This window comes from Rhinoraja longicauda, chromosome 43 (assembly GCF_053455715.1).
Source record: "Rhinoraja longicauda isolate Sanriku21f chromosome 43, sRhiLon1.1, whole genome shotgun sequence".
NCBI classification, from domain to species: Eukaryota; Metazoa; Chordata; class Chondrichthyes; order Rajiformes; family Arhynchobatidae; genus Rhinoraja; species Rhinoraja longicauda.
Genome location: NC_135995.1, coordinates 4,143,343 through 4,161,016, shown reverse-complemented (window position 1 = coordinate 4,161,016; position 17,674 = coordinate 4,143,343). Strand labels below are relative to the sequence as shown.

General features: G+C 47.8%; 1 protein-coding gene across 1 annotated transcript in view; it reads left to right on the top strand.

Annotated features, from left to right (window-relative positions):
- The window catches only part of LOC144612186 (histone-lysine N-methyltransferase PRDM9-like), a 32,147-nt gene extending 24,741 nt beyond the window's left edge, over window positions 1-7,406 (top strand). Inside the window, exons 5-6 of the mRNA XM_078431743.1 lie at window positions 2,448-2,638; window positions 5,722-7,406. Of these exons, the coding sequence (XP_078287869.1) occupies window positions 2,448-2,638; window positions 5,722-6,458 (928 nt within the window). The 3' untranslated portion in view covers window positions 6,459-7,406. The remainder of the gene's footprint in view (window positions 1-2,447; window positions 2,639-5,721) is intronic.
- The last annotated feature ends 10,268 nt before the right edge of the window (window positions 7,407-17,674 follow it).

Genomic DNA, 17,674 nt, shown 5'->3' with positions numbered 1-17,674 from the left:
TGATTTAACCTTCTCCCTCTCAAATTGCAGATTAAAACTATTCATATTATGGTCACTACCTCCAAGCGGTTCCTTTTCCTCGAGTTCCCTTATTAAATCTGGTTTGTTGGACAACACTGAATCCAGAATTGCCATCTCTCTGGTAGGCTGGAGTACAAACTGCTCTAAGAATCCATCTCGAAGGCACACTGCAAACTCCATTTCTTGGGGTCCAGAACCAACCTGATTTTCCCTGTCTCCCTGTGAACTGTGAACTGTGAGGAAGGTGCCATGAGGTTGCAGGGTGACTTGGACAGGTTGTGTGAGTGGGTGGATGCATGGCAGATGTAGTTTAATGTGGATAAGTGTGAGGTTATCCACGTTGGTGGTAAGAATAGGAAGGCAGAGTATTATCTGAATGGTGTCAAGTTAGGAAAAGGGGACGTACAACGAGATCTGGGTGGCCTAGTGCATCAGTCACTGAAAGGAAGCATGCAGGTACAGCAGGCAGTGAAGAAAGCCAATGGAATGTTGGCCTTCATAACAAGAGGAGTTGAGTATAGGAGCAAAGAGGTCCTTCTGCAGTTGTACAGGGCCCTAGTGAGACCGCACCTGGAGTACTGTGTGCAGTTTTGGTCTCCAAATTTGAGGAAGGATATTATTGCTATTTAATTGCTAGGTTAATTCCCGGAATGGCGGGACTGTCGTATGTTGAAAGACTGGATCGACTAGGCTTGTATACACGGGAATTTAGAAGGATGAGAGGAGGTCTTATCGAAACGTATAAGATTATTAAGGGGTTGGACACGTTAAAGGCAGGAAACATGGTCCCAATGTTGGGGGAGTCCAGAACAAGAGGCCACAGTTTAAGAATAAGGGGTAGGCCATTTAGAACTGAGATGAGGAAAAACATTTTCAGTCAGAGAGTTGTAAATCTGTGCAATTCTCTGCCTCAGAAGGCAGTGGAGGCCAATGCTCTGAATGCATTCAAGAGAGAGCTCGATAGAGCTCTTAAGGATAGCAGAGTCAGGGGGTATGGGGAGAAGGCAGGAACGGGGTACTGATTGAGAATAATCAGCCATGATCACATTGAATGGCGGTGCTGGCTCGAAGGGCCGAAAGACCTCATCCTGCACCTATTGTCTATTGTCTGCCTGCCTATTGAAATCTCCCATAACCACAAACCTTTGTTACATGCCAGTTTTAACACTTGCTGCAACTTAAACCCTATATCTACGCTATTGTTTGGGGGTCTGTAGATAACTCCCATTAGTGTCTTCTTACCTTTACAATTCCTCAACTCTATCCACAGTGACTCTATATCGTCAGACCCTATGTCATCTCTCACAAAGGACTCAATTTCATCCCTTCCCAACAGAGCAACCCCACCTCCTCTGCCCACCTGCCTGTCCTTTCTATAGGACGTATAACCCTGAATATTCAGTTCCCAGTCGCGATCCTACTGCAGCCATGTCTCTGTAATCCCCACAATATCATATCTACCAATCTCTAACTGAGCCTCAAGCTCATCCTCTTTACTTCTTATACTTTGCACATTCATATATAACACTTTTAATCCATTACTCATCTCACCTTTCACATCGATTCCTATTACACTTGGCCATTCTTTCCTATACTCTCTTTCCCTTCAACTCCATCTTTGTTTATCCCATTTGACATCCCCCTCCCCCCACTATTTAGTTTAAAAGAGGGGATGAATGGGAAATACATGACTCGGGGAAGGAAAATGGTCCATTTTACTCATTAATCCAGAAAGAATCAGCATTCTGTCTGGGCGATGCCTTCCTTGCCTAAACCAGCCTTTCTCCTTGGATCACTCCATGACCCACAACTCCTATCTCAAGCCTCGTGCTTTTGGAATGTCACCTGATGCTGCAAAACTTTGCATCAAATATTCAGCCTGTCATGTCTTGATCTGTGACTGGGAGACTGATGCCACAGTTTAAAATCAGGTCTTGATGTTAAAATCTGGGGTATCTCCGTGAAACCAATATTCCAAGAGAAGAATAACTCAATTCACACCACGCTGCATCACAGCTGCTCTGTCTTTGCCTCCCTGTAAATAACACAGCCAGGGTCAACAGTGTTTAATTGTTCCACAATGAAATTCTAACTTCCTGCAGCTTAACAAGTCTGTTAACGCAATAACATGCAGATAAATAAAAAGTAATCAATACAATACCAACAACAGTAATACCAGGTAGACATAAAAACAGAAAAGACTGGAAATACTGCGTAGGTCAGGCCGCATCTGTGGGAAGGGAAACAAAGTTCAAGTTTCCTTCAGCAGTGTGCTGACAAAGGGTGTACAATATTTCAGGTTGAATTTGGACCATGGCTGGGGACATCTCCCATTCAACAGACTTTGCTGATATACTTTACGTTCTGTGTTCACTTATAATTTTAAGTGACTGTTGTACCTTCTATCTGTGCTTGTTGTGTTGCAGATTTGTGAACTGTGCCAGAAAGGAGGAGGAACGGAACCTTGTTGCCTGCCAGCACCGGGGCAACATTTACTACAGGACCTGCAAGCCGGTTCCTCCTCACTGCGAGTTGCTGGTCTGGTACGGTGATGACTATGCCAAGGATCTGGGAATCACATGGACCACAATGTGGATGTCAAACCAAGACCCAAAACGTGAGGATTCTGCACAAATCGGGGAACTGCAGGCAACTTTAATTGTGTGGGAAGGAACTGCAGATGCTGCAGATAGACACAAAATGCTGGATTTACTCAGCGGTACAGGCAGCATCTCGTGAGAGAAGGGATGGGTGATGTTTTGGGTCGAGACCCTTCCGATTAGTTAGGGAAGAGGGAAACGAGAGATATTAAACAACGATGTAGAGAGATAAAGAACAATGAATGAAAGATATGTAAAAAAGTAAAAATAATAAAGGAAACCTACCATTTCTGGACTATCTCCGACATCTCCCTACCGTTTCTAGACCTCACCATCTCCATCACAGGAGACAGACTAGTGACTGACATCTACTATAAACCCACTGACTCGCACAGCTATCTGGACTACACTTCATCCCACCCTGTCTCCTGCAAAAAGTCTATCCCCTACTCCCAATTCCTCCGTCTACGCTGCATCTGCGCCCGGGATGAGGTGTTTCACACTAGGACATCAGAGATGTCCCACCCCATCAGCCAGAGTATCCAACAAATCATCCTCCAACATTTCCGTCACCTCCAACGGGACCCCACTACTGGTCACATCTTCCCATCCCCTCCCCTCTCTGCGTTCCACAGAGACCGTTCCCTCCGTAACTCCCTGGTCCACTCGTCCCTTCCTACCCAAACCACCCCTTCCCCAGGCATTTTCCCCTGCAACCGCAGGAGATGCAACACCTGTCCCTTTACCTCCCCCCTCAACTCCATCCAAGGACCGAAACAGTCTTTCCAGGTGAGACAGAGGTTCACCTGCACTTCCTCCAACCTCATCCATTGCATCCGCTGCTCGAAATGTCAATTTCTTTACATCGGCGAAACCGAACGCAGGCTCGGCGATCGTTTCGTTCAACACCTTCACTCAGTCCGCCTTAACCAACCTGATCTCCCGGTGGCTGAGCACTTCAACTTCCCCTTCCACTTCCAGTATGACCTTTCTGTCATGGGCCTCCTCCAGTGCCATAGTGAGGCCCACCGGAAATTGGAGGAACAGGACCTCATATTTGGCTTGAGCAGCTTGCAGCCCAGTGGAATGAACATTGACCTCAACTTTAGATAATTCCTCTGTCCCTCTCTTCCCCTTCCCCTTCCCAGTTCTTCCTCTATCTTCCTGTCTCCACTTATATCCTTCCTTTGTCCAGCCCCCCCTGACATCAGTCTGAAGATGGGTCTCGACCCGAAACGTCACCCATTCCTTCTCTCCTGAGATGCTGCCTAACCTGCTGAGTTACTTCAGAATTTTGTGAATAAGGGAAACAGGCCTTTGTTATCTGTTTGTTTATGTGAAAATAAGAAGCTGGTGCGACTTGGGTGGGGGAGGGATAGAGAAAAAGGGAATACCGGGGTTACTTGCAGTTAGAGAAATCAATATTCATACCACTGGGCTGCAAGCTGCCCAAGCAAAATATGAGATGATGTTCCTCCAATTTGCGTTTAACCTCACTCTGACAATGGCGGAGACCTAGGACAGAAAGGTCAGTGTGGGAATGGGTAGGAGAATTAAAGTGTTTAGCAACCAGGAGATCAGGTAGGTTCAGGCGGACTGCGTGAAGGTGTTCAGCAAAACGATGTTTGGTCTTGCCGATGTGTAAGAGTCCACATCTTGAACACAGTAGATGAGGTTGGAGGAGGTGCAAGTGAACCTCTGCCCAACCTGAAAGGACTTGGGGTGCCCGGACAGATTTGAAGGAGGAGGTATTGGGGCAGATGTTGCGTCTCCTGCAGGGGAAGGTACCTGGGGAGGGGGTGGTTTGGGTGGGAAGGGCCCAATTAACCAGGGAGTTGCGGAGGGAATGGTTTCTGTGGAAGGCGGAAAGGGGTGGAGATGGGAAGATGTGACTAGTGGTGGGATACCGTTGGAGGTGGCGAAAATGTCGGAGGATTATGTGTTGTATGTGAGGGCTGATGGGTTGAAAGGTAAGGACTAGCGGGACTCTGTCTCTGTTACGAATAGGGAGAGGGGGAGGAAGGCAGAGCTGTGGGGTACCGAGGAAACAGGAGTGAGGCCTCATCTCTGATGGGAGAGGGGAACCTCCATTCCCTAAAGAATGAGGACATGTCAGATGTCCTGGTAGGGAACCCCTCATCTTGATGTGGCGTAGACGGAGGAATTAGGAGTAGGGGATGGAGTCTTTGCAGGAAGCAGGGTGGGAAGAAGTGTAGACAAGGTAGTTGTGGACTGTCAGTGGGTTTGTAATAGATGTCAGCCTGTGATGGAGACTGAGATCAAGAAAGGCGAGGGTGGTGTCAAAGATGGTCCAAGTGAATTTGAGTGCAGGATGGAAATTGGTGGTGAAGTTAATGAAGTCCATGAGTTCTGGATGGGTGCAGGAGGTAGCACCGATGCACTTGTCAATGTGACGGAGATACAGGTCAGGGATAGGGCCAGTGTTAGCCTGGAACAGGGATTGTTCAACACAATCAAACTTTAACTAATTTACTGTAAAATAATTACGGATGTTTAAAGTGGCACGTCAGAAACTATGATCAAAAACAAAGCAGCAGTTGTGGTAAGGATGAGAAATTTGCAGAATAGTGAAGTGCAGAGAATTGTGCTGAATGATGTCGCAGGTGTCAGAAGCACAAAAACTTTGTGGATGCACTGATTTTATTCAAAACATCCTTGGAGCAACTTATGCTGAATCACTGAGCATTTACAAAGATGCAGTCAGCCCCTTTGCCCTGCTGTCGTCCTCAGCAACTCCCAGCTCATGATGTTATTTGACATCTGCACTTTGCTTTTCACTTGCCCATTTTAACAAACCAGTTATCACACTGGGTTAGAAGAATTCTTAAAAACTTACTGACGTGTACCTTGTTCCTTGGGGGATATCAAAGACAGAATCCATCCCCCTCGAGTCTTTATCAGAATCATCTGGTGATTGATAAATCCCTCCTCCCCACAATCTTTCACTAGTCACGCCTGTAAATTATTTCAATTAACATCTCCCAGCAGCTCCATTAACACTGAAGCATTTACTAATCTGTCTTCGAAATCAGAGCATGGATTTTTTGCTGAATGTGATCATTTCTGTTTCCTTCTCCAGCGGTAGACGGCGTGACCCAAGGAGACTGTCATCCCTGCCCTCACTGCACTCTAGCATTCACCACGGCGGAGAACCTTACAAGGCACTTAAGAAGGCATCCTGAAGCCTCCATACCAACGCCAGCTGGTCAACCTTCTACTCCCAGAGTGCACACAGATCCACAAAGTAAACGTGAGCAGAGTCCGTTCACACCATCTGACGGAAGGGCAATAGGGAAGTCAGGTGATATTCCAGGACAAATAACGGAGAGACAGCATGAATGTGCTGAATGTGGGAAGTGTTTCACGCGGGCAGGGAACCTCCACGAACACCAGCTGACCCACACCAGAGAGTGGCCGTACACATGTTCTGTCTGTGGGAAGGGCTTTGCATGGGCAGGGCACCTCCACCGACACCAGCGGACCCACACCGGAGAGAGGCCGTACACATGTTCTGTCTGTGGGAAGGGCTTTGCACACTCAGGGGACCTCCACCGACACCAGCGGACCCACACCGGAGAGAGGCCATTCACATGTTCTGTTTGTGGGAAGAGCTTTGTAAACTCAGGGCACCTCCACCGACACCAGCGGACCCACACCGGAGAGAGGCCATACACATGTTCTGACTGTGGGAAGAGCTTTTTTTATCTCTCTCAGCAGAAAGCTCACACCTGCCGTGAAACGTGCCCCGTGTGTGGGAATGTTTTTAAGGACACAGCTGCTTTCACTGTTCACTTGCGAGCCTGTGTTGAACGGTAAAAGTTCACCAATTGTCAGTGTTATAATTTCCTTTATATTATTTAATTTCTTTTATTTCAATTATTTCCTTTTGAACTACGTTAAGTAATTATGTTTTCAAACAGTATCAATATTGGTACTTGCTGTATTTCCCTCTTTTTGGTGATACTTTGTGTGGAGAAGTCTGGGGTAGAAGGGATGGGTCCGTGGTTCCCACTCCCTGTGTGAATTGGGGACCAGGGATGGGTATCATTGCCGCATGTCCGACCCTCTCTCGACTGCATCTTCCGACTGGGATAGACTGCCCCCACTGGGATAGGCAATAGACAATAGGTGCAGGAGTAGGCCATTCGGCCCTTCGAGCCAGCACCACCATTCAATGTGATCATGGCTGATCATTCTCAATCAGTACCCCGTTCGTGCCTTCTCCCCATACCCCCTGACTCCGCTATCCTTAAGAGCTCTATCTTAATTAGATTGTTATTGTGACTGTGGGATCGCTCGGATCGGGGCTGTCGTGATGCAGTCTGGTTATCGCACTGAGTTCATCAACACTGCGATTAATAAATTAACCACTTTTATTGTTGCCGCAAGTCAGGAGAACCGTTCTGTGCCGTGGGCTCATTGCTCCGGTTACTTTGATCAAACTGTTGGTCCCTGCAGGTTTCACTTTATTCCTGTGAGATTTCTTGAAGTGGTGATCACTAAAATGCTGACACTGGAGTTTGCAACGTTTGAAGTGTTGTTCGAAGTATAAGCAGAAGGTTAGTTTGTAAATTGAATCGTTAGATGCTGATTGATGTAATTTATTTAACGAATGTTTGAGACCTGAAATGTGTTTTAATTTGTTTCATTTTGCATTGTATTTAAAATATTTCTGTGTGAGGCGATTGACCAGCACCCGCGTTGTCCCGGATAAATCTGTTCATGTTATTGTCATGTTATTAAAGTAATTGTGTTGTGAATCAATGTGATTGAAGAGTATTTTTAATGGCGATGGTATCAACTCCTGGGAGCTCCGTGCATCATGTTCCCTGTTGTTGCTGATGGGAAGTGCAGCGGCTCAGTGGACGCACGGAGCTGGTCACTGTGTAATCCCCTCCTGCCTCATCACCAAACCTGCCCAGCGCTCGGCTCTCCACCCCTGCCGCTGCAGCGCCTGCACACATGCGCCGTCCAGTATTTATGCTCTTTGTTCAGCCAGCCGGCTTCACCCTCTGCAGCGCTGCATCAATACACACGCGGCTCATGCAAGCTGTTTCCCCAGTCTGTGTCCGATGCGCTTGTGACGTGGTCCCTGCTCCTCCGGCCGCCGTGAGGTTCACGCGGTGGGCGACGAGTGCGTGTGTGTGTGGGACCCTGGTGAGTGCGGGCGGGAGGGAGGGCGAGGGCAGCGTCAGGAAATGGAGGGGAGACTCAAGAAACTGCAGATGCTGGATTACAAATAAAATACACAGCGCCGGAGTAACTCAGCGGGTCAGGCAGCATCTGTGGGGGACATGGATAGGCGATGTTTCGGGTCGGGACCCGTCTTCCGACTCTAATGGAGGGGATTGGATTCAGCTGCCGTCAAGCTGACAAAGGTCATAAGTGATAGGAGCAGAATTAGGCCATTCAGCCCACGGATGTGTGGAACAAGCTGCCAGAGGAGGTAGTTGAGGCAGGGACTATCCCAACATTTAAACAGTTTAGTCTTGCACAGATAGGAAACTTCACTGGAATTAACTATTCTTTATTTTAGGCTTCAGAGATGGAGCGTGGAAACAGGCCCTTTGTCTCAACGAGTCCACGCTGACCAGCGATCACCATGTATCACCCCACACACAAGCACTATCCTACACCATGAGGGGCAATTTACTGCAGCCAATTAACCTACAAACCTGCACATTTTTGGAGTGTGGGAGGAAACCGGAGCACCCGGAGAAAACCCACGCGGTCACGGAGATAGCGCATAAACCCCGTACAGACAGCATCCGTAGTCAGGATCAAACCCGGGTCTCTTTTTTAAAATATATACAAAAGCTTTTATTCAGAAAACAAAACAAACATACAAAAGGGTAACACGATCAAAGGCTGCCGATATTGGCAGTTTACAAACAAACAAACATCAAACTAATACATTGCCAACTTTATCAATAATACACTCGACGTCCCGCGGCGACCAGCGTTCACGGAAGGCCTCCAGCGTCCCCGTGGACACCACGTGTTCCCTCTCAGGGACACGCGGGCACGGACGTTGGCCCGGAAGAGGGGCAGGCAGCCGACCCCGGTGCGGCCGTCGACTACCCGCTGCCTGGACCCGCAAATGGCCATCTTGGCCAGGCCCAGGAGCAGACCGACAGGGAGACCCCACCGTCCCTCCCGACCCTCCCCCCCTCTGTACCGGGTGCCCAAAAATCAGGAGCACAGGACTAAAATGGAGCCAAAACTTGGGGAGCAGCCCCTATAGAGACTCGAACACGGGCTGCAACCTCTCACACTGTAAGTACAAATGGTACACGGTCTCTTCCTCACCGCAGAAGTAAACCGTGAGGCAGCAACTCTACCGCCGAGCCACCGTGCCGCTCTATTCCCACAGTACCGTGCTGCCCATGTTCATTACAAAACACAACAGGTCAGTTCTTCCCACAATAACAGTACAGGAGGAAAGGGGGAGTGAGTAACATTACACAGAGAGAGGGGTAGTGAAAGTAACAGAAGGGGGAGTTCTGCAGTTGTACAGGGCCCTAGTGAGACCGCACCTGGAGTACTGTGTGCAGTTTTGGTCTCCAAATTTGAGGAAGGCCATTCTTGCTATTGAGGGCGTGCAGCGTAGGTTCACCAGGTTAATCCCCTGGAATGGCGGGACTGTCGTATGTTGAAAGACTAGGCTTGTATACTCTGGAATTTAGAAGGATGAGAGGGATCTTATTGAAACATATAAGATCGTTAAGGGATTAGTATGGCGAGTCTGGAGGCTTGTACTTTGTTAAAGAAGTTTATTGCGGCAGCAATATTCAATTACAAAGGATAACAAACGAGATTACAGACAACCATTAACTCAAACTGTTCACATCGAAGTTCTCTTCCCACTGCCACCACCTGACCTTGCTGGCCAATCAGCGGGTTCGACTCTCAGGACCAATCCCTATGGTCGCACCACCATGTGACCTTGCTGGCCAATCCGAGGGTTCGACTCTCAGGACCAATCCCTATGGTCACTACAATAGGCAGGAAGTTGTCATAAACAGGAAGTGCAGGTCAGAAAGGGAAGCCTCATGGTGTAGACAGTGTGATTCATCTGTGTGTAATCTGCTGCCATCCTTCGTCACAGAGTTTGTTAGACGCAATGTCTGTAAGTAATTATGTTTAGTGACATCATCTTTGTATGTTCCTATACTAAACGTATAATGTAACTAAACCCTATGTTATTTCTTTTTGTGCCAAACGTTACAGTTTCACATTTGAATTCAGTAAAGTATCAAACGACAGCTCGTCTCTACTGGTCTTTATTGGGTCAATTGTTTAGCTTGCTAGATAGCCGGATAGGGACATTCGGTGAGTCCAGTATAAAACCCCTTGCCTCGACTAAACCCCTCGCCTCAACTAAACCCCTCGCCTCGACTAAACCCCTCGCCTCGACTAAACCCCTCCTCGACTGTGAGATGTAAATGTGAGTGCTCACAATCACGATGCCAGAGACAAAGTCGTGGAAACAAGACAAGTTTATTCACGAGTCTGCAGAGCCGGGTGCCTCTCCAAACTGAGACACACCGAGACAAAGACAGTGCCTTCTCTTTATACAGTACAACTTCGTTGAATCTCCCTCCCTTTTGCTGAATCCCCCTCCCCTTCGGGCTCCTTCCAATCAGAGCGCTGAGGTGCACAATCTTCTGTACCGCCCCGGGTACCCCCCCCCCCCAGATCATACATTGTATGTGCATGGCAATTGGCAGTTCCCCGATCAGGGGCGTATTTGCAATATTCATTTACCTCATTGAGCAAGCGCAGTAGTTATCCACATGACCCTTAGTTACCTTCATGACCCATTTCAACCCATCCCTGCTGCTTAGACACTCTCCTAAATTTACGGCCCTTTGTCCAGCCTGCCTCTATCCCTGTACCACATTATCAGTGCCCCAACGAACTCGGTGGTAGTTCAATCACCCTGTCCCTGACGGTTTAATAGCCCTGTCCCTGGTTGAGTGGTAGTTCAACCATCCTGTCCCTGACGGTTTAATAGCCCTGTCCTTTTTTTAACGCTGCTATGGACAGGCTTTGCACTACTGTTCATTTTTTTTTTTTTATTGTAATATATTCATCTTCATCTTTTTTTCATTGAAGTGACTATATTTTATATTGATTGTTGTTTGCTGTGCCTTTTTAATTTTAACTTAATTTAATGCACTTTATTCCTCGGGATTGTGGGAAACGGTATTTCGATTTTCTGTCTGTGTAAACTAACTGAAAATTGACAATAATTTGACTTTGACTTTGACTTGACCTTGGTTGAGTGGTAGTTCAATCATCCTGTCCCTGGCGGTTTAATAGCCCTGTCCCTGGTAGAGTGGTAGTTCAATCGTCCTGTCCCTGGTGGTTTAATCATCCTGTTTCTCACAATCCATCCTTCTTCTTTTGCTACGCATTCCCTGATTAAACCCCATTTTCAAACTCCTTTGTCTCCAATTGATGTAGCATTCTCCTAATTTCCTTACTCTGGGAATCCAGAACCTTCCCTGGCTGCATTATCATGATTCTCTGCACCTCCCCTCTTGTCCCCATTGGCACTGCTACAGCCTGCATCTGACTTATGCTCCTAGTTATGAGCTCCCTAAGACAAGGTACACAACAGGGAATAAAGATCAGCCCAGCCAGTGCACATAAGATCACCTGTGCCACCGTTCTCCACCATGACCCTCCCAGGAGGGAATCCCACCATCCAATGCCCATAATTGAGTTCCAGTTTTGCACTGGAACATGCGCCAATTTCCGGATTCCTTCGGATATGTCCATTACTGCCTGTCCGTTATTGTCAATATTCAGGCAACAATTAGAGAGGTTGAATTTCCCACATACCCCTCCTTCTTCGGCTAGGAGGTAGTCTAGGGCCAATCGATTTTGGTATATTGCTGTTCTCATCTGCGTTTGCTGCTTTGCCAACATCTCTAGTGCGGCAGCCGTTCGATTAGTGATCACCTCCAATACAGCCTGTAAGCGTATTATCCGGTTTAGCATGTACACCGGGGTACGATATCCCCAGGAACCATCCTGAGCCCAGGTGGCTGGCCCATAATATGAAATGATTCAGGCCGGAGGCCACTCATCATCCTCCCAGGTTCCTATCTCCAACTCTCTTTTTTCCCTTTGTACATTATCAAACACTGGAGTGCCCAGCATTCGTCCTCCCCCGGCTGGCAATAAAAAGAATCCCGGCTGCACTAACCCAATGAAACACGCTCCACTCCATTTTCCCGGAAGTATTGAGTAGGCCTTATGTTCACAGATCCAGAGTAATCCCTCTGGAGCAGGTCCACTGACTGTGTCCCTCTCCCAGAGGTCCCGTAAAACTGGTAACCCCTGATATGGGTTGTTCCCTGTGCAGTTCCAGACTCGGCTTTCGTTGCCTGTTTTATCTCGGACTGGGGTAATGTTTGTACAATTTCCCCAGTCTTCTTTGGCCAGATACCATTTAGGTTCCTCAGGCCACCAGGTCCGTGTCTGGTTCACCCACAAGGTTAAGATGCATTGACAAGGACTAATGCCTACTTCTTCTCTCCCCTGAGTCTTTGGTCGAGCTATACATTCCGTCCCTATTGGAGCGTCAGTCAATAGCCATTCCTGGGGCCCCCGATCTCTCCCTTTCGTGATGTTCCACCCAAATAGGTCCCCCACTTCGATAGTTGATCCCCTCCAAGGCCATTGAGAACTCATAAGAGGTCCTCCACAAACCCAGCAGTCCTTGACATTTAGTGTCTGAGCAATCCTGGTAGCCAGGTCCACAAAGAGATTCCCTCCCAATTCATGAATTTCTGTATCTCTTCGTGCAAGGATACATGTACTTGAGGTCCCTTAGTTGGGGCTGGTGGGGCTGGTCGGGTTGTCCCTTTTGCTCGTAGCCAGTTTATTAGGATTTCCTTTTGCCTGTCTAGATGTTCCTTCCCCAACCGGGACCCCATCCCCCATTGTCCGGCTTTCCATAAGCAAAACCATCTCTCTCCTTTGGGGCAGATGCTACCTATCCTTGCCCCTGAGTATCCCAAATTCTGCACTAGGTAGTATTCTACCCCCCCCCTCCTTACAGCTGGTCTTGGCCCTAAAGGTATAACATGTGTCAGGTGCATCGGAATAATAGGTAAAAGACCTTATGATTTGCCCGCCATACCTGATGGGGCGGTAACATTTATCACAGCTGTCCATGCATTTACTTACAGTGGCAACCATCATGAGCACCAGTGCCACGCACTGCATTGTAATCTTCCAGTTCAATCGTTCTTTCTCAAAGATCAGAGTCAGTGGTTTCCTCCCTTGCCTTACTGTCCAGTCCTCCTCAGCTGGAGGTTCCACTGGTCCCTTTAATCGCGCTGCGTGTGTCCACCCTTTCTCTTTCGTCCGCACTGCCGTCTCCGTGGTCAACAATACCAAATACGGACCAGTCCAACGGGGTTGCAACTTCTCCTCCTTCCACGATTTCACAAGAACCCAGTCTCCCGCCTTCACAGAATGGATTGGAAAGTCGAGAGGGGGACTCTGTGCCAGCAGCCCCTTGGTTTTTAATTCTGTAATAGAACGAGATACTGCCAATAGATAGTTCCTTAAGAAAACATCACTTCCCTCTAAGGTGGGTATTCCTTCTATCTTTCCCAAATAAGGTAACCCAAACAACATTTTGTAGGGGGATACTGCTATATCCTTTCGAGGGGCGGTTCGAATTCTAAGCAAGGCTATCGGCAAGCACATAGTCCAAGGTAGTCTCCTCCATTAGTTTGGTAATTTGTGTCTTTAGGGTGCCATTCATCCTCTCCACCATTCCCGAACTCTGCGGGTGCCAGGGAGTATGCAACTTCCATTTTATCCCCAGGGCATCACAAATGAGCAAATGGGCTTTTGATGCGAAATGGGTTCCTCGATCTGAATCGAGAGATTCGATGATTCCATACCGCGGGATTATTTGTTCCAATAGAATTTTGGCTACCACCTGTGAAGTGGCATTTACTGTGGGAAATGCTTCCACCCAACGAGTAAAGTGATCCACTACCACTAGGAGGTATTTCCATTTCTGCACCCTAGGTAGTTCAGTAAAATCTACCTGTACTCTCTGGAATGGTCTGATGGCTAACTGTTGACCTCCTCCCGGTATTGCCCTCATCACTTTCTTATTTATCTTCTGACAGATGACACAGCTTGAGACTGCTTGTTTAGCCAGAGTATATATTCCCCTACAAGCATACGTACGTAAAAGGGTATCACATAATGCCTGAGCCCCCCAGTGTGGCTGGGAATGTAATCTCCCCAATAATTCTCTGATAATCTCCTTATTTAGCAGTTGCTTCCCATCCGGCGTCCACCACCGTCCATCTTTTGCTATTTTTGCTCCCAACTCATTCATCCTACCTATCTCGAATTCGGAAAACACGGGTATCTTCTCCATCCCTTCCCTGAGAGGTATCGGAGACATCATCTTTGCTGTCCCCTATAAAGCCTCCCATTTTGCCATTTCGTCCGCGGCTCTGTTTCCCCGGGCCTCTAGAGAATTTCCCTTCTGGTGTCCCGCCACATGTACTACTGCTATTTGCTCTGGCTTTGCTAATGATTCCAAGGTTTTTTCAATCAACTGTTCATGTGCTAACTCCTTTCCTCTCGCTGTTATCTTTCCCCTTTCCTTCCAAATCTTTCCAAAGGTATGCACCACCCCAAAAGCATATTTCGAATCATAGAAACATAGAAAATAGGTGCAGGAGTAGGCCATTCGGCCCTTCGAGCCTGCACCGCCATTCAATATGATCATGGCTGATCATCCAACTCAGTATCCCGTACCTGCCTTCTCTCCATACCCCCCTGATCCCTTTAGCTACAAGGGCCACATCTAACTCCCTCTTAAATATAGCCAATGAACTGGCCTCAACTACCTTCTGTGGCAGAGAATTCCACAGATTCTCCACTCGCTGTGTGAAAAAAAACGTTCTCATCTCGGTCCTAAAAGACTTCCCCCTTATCAGTATATATGGTGCCTTCTTGGACTTCGAGTAACTTCAATGCCCGCATCAGGGCATAGAGCTCACAGGACTGGGCTGACCAGCTCCCAGGTAATCGTCCAGCCTCTATTTCACTTAATGTATTCCCATCAATTATGGCGTATCCACTGTGTCTTTTCCCATCTATGCACCAAGATGACCCATCTATAAACCATCGACCTCCCTCAGCCAGAGGCTGCTCCCCCAGGTCCTCCCTACTCTTGGTCTCTAATTCTATTATTTCGCTACAATCATGTTCTGGATTTTCTGTCTCTTTTTCTTTTTCTTCGGGCGGGTACAAAAACTGAGATGGGTTGAAGTTTGTGTCCGTAATTAGGGTCAAATCATCCTTTTCCATCAGGATAGCTTCATACTTTAATATCCTTGAGTCTGTCAACCACCTCTGAGACTTCTGTGCCAATATTGTTCTCACCGTATGTGGGGTGGAGACCACCAAAACCCCCCCAAAGGTCAATTTCCTGCTCTCCTCTACTAGGACCGCTGTGGCTGCCACTGCCTGTATACATTCAGGCCATCCTCGTGACACTGGGTCCAATATTTTTGATACGAATGCCACAGGCTGCCGGCTTCCCCCCCTCCTCTGAGTCAATACCCCGAGGGCTATCCCATCCTCCACATTTACAAACAGATGGTAGGGCTGGCCTATTGATGGCAGGGCTAAAACAGGAGCGGTTATCAAGCTATTCTTTAGCTGATGGAAATCCTGTTGTTCTTTCGGGTCCCATTCCACCTTATCTTTCTCATCTCCTAGCTTGTTATACAAGAACCGGACTTGTCTGGCATAGTCATCGATCCAGAGTCTACAGTACCCAATTAGCCCCAGAAATTTTCTGATTTCCTTTTTATTCCGAGGCATCGGCAAGCCTGTGATTCCTGTGATTCTTTCAGGATTTATTCTTCGCTTTCCCCCACTAATTAGGTGGCCCAGGTACTTCACCTCTTGTTCCACAAACTGGAGTTTATTCCTCGATACCCTTAGTCCCTTCTCTCCCAGGAAATTTAGTAATATTATAGTGGTATCCCGCACCTCCCCTTCTCCCTCTCCAGAGATCAGGAGGTCATCCACATACTGCAGGAGCTGGATCCGGGGGACAGACGGGTATTCCTCTAACACCTGTTCCAAGATTTGACCGAACAGGTTTGGAGATTCAGTAAATCCCTGAGGAAGTACTTTCCAGCGATACTGTTGCTTTCTACCCGTTTCTGGGTTTTCCCATTCAAAAGCGAACAAGTCTCGGCTCCCCTCATCCAAGGGACAACTCCAGAATGCATCTTTTAGATCCACTACACTGAACCAATTGTGACTGGGGGGTATCCGTCCCATAATCGTGTTTGGGTTAGGGACCACCGGATACCTAGTCCGGACCACCTTATTTAGTTCTCGGAGGTCCTGTACAAGCTGGAATGTTCCGTCTGTCTTTCGTACGGGTAAGATAGGGGTATTATAAGGGGACATGCAACTTTCCAATATTCCCTCCTTCAATAGATTTTCAATGATTGGCTGGAGTCCCTTTCGGCCCTCGATGGAGATAGGGTATTGCCTGACTCGCACCACGTCATACCCTTAACCGGAGGGATATCCGGAGGGGTGGTATCCTCAGCCCCCCTCTATTTCCTTCCCTAGCCCAGACCTGATCATTGATCCTCTGTCCATCTTCTTCTTTTAGTTTATATAATTGGACCACTATCCGCCCTTCCACAGGTGCCGTTCCTATTGCCAACTGGATCTGCAGATCCCGTCCCATTAAGTTTACTCCAGCCTGTGGAACTAGAATCAAATCTTCCACCGCCTCCCTATTTTCGTATTTGACTTTTACTCCTTCTATCTCCGGGGCAGCCATCACTTTCCCTCCTACTCCAGAAATCTGCACATGCCCTTTCCCGGTCGCCATCCCTTCAGGCATTCTGGTCACACTTGATCTTTCAGCCCCCGAATCTACCATAAACACTGTGTCTTCTCCTTGGGGTCCGAGTTTTAAATTTACTAGGGGTTCCCGTTTGTGTCCTGTTAACCCCAAGGAGGGGAACCCCTGACCCCCCTATTCCTCTTCCATCAGGGCATACGACTGAACCTCTCTCCTTAGTTTAGGGCACTCTCTTTTGAAATGTCCTTCCCCATTGCAGTGATAATACCTAGAAGGTCCTGTTCTCTATGCCCCATCGCGTCCTATATCTCTTCTCTCGCTTCCCATTCTTCCCTTTATTCCTCTTCCTCTTCCTCTTCCCCTATAGGTCTCTTTCCGTCTTTCCCCTTCTCGGTCCTGCTCAACCACTTGCTTTACCGCCTGCATCATCATTTTGGCTTTCCCCTTCTGCCTTTCATATCATATCATATCATATATATACAGCGCGGAAACAGGCCTTTTCGGCCCACCAAGTCCGCGCCGCCCAGCGATCCCCGTACATTAACACTATCCTACACCCACTAGGGACAATTTTTTACATTTACCCAGCCAATTAACCTTCAAACCTCATCCCGCCGCACATATACTTTCTGTGCCTCTGTTAATAATAGATTTAATGGTTTCTCATTCCAATCCTCTATTTTTTCTAATTTCTTCCGGACATCGGGCAGGATTTGGTTACAAAATTCGCCCTCAAGAGTTGTTGCCCGGCGTCTGACTCCGGGTCAATCCCTGAATATTGCTGCATGTTCTTTCTTAACCTTCGTAGGAAGGTAGTGGGGGCCTCGTCCTTTGCCTGCTGGTTCTCAAATGCTCGCTCAAAATTTTGTCCCTTAGGCACGGCCTCCCTTATTCCTTTTATTATTATTTCCCGGAGTTCTCTCATGCTTTTCCGACCCTCTTCGGACTGCTTGTCCCAATTGGGCGAGGCAATCAGGTACTTCACGTTCCCCGCAACGGCTGGATGATGCCCGGATCACTCCCAAATTTTAATTCCAGCCTGTCTCATCATTTATCTTTCTGCAGAGTCGAACAGATTTCCCATAATGGACATCAGTTCGTCCCAGGTATATATATTTGGGCCCAAAAACTGGTCGAGTTG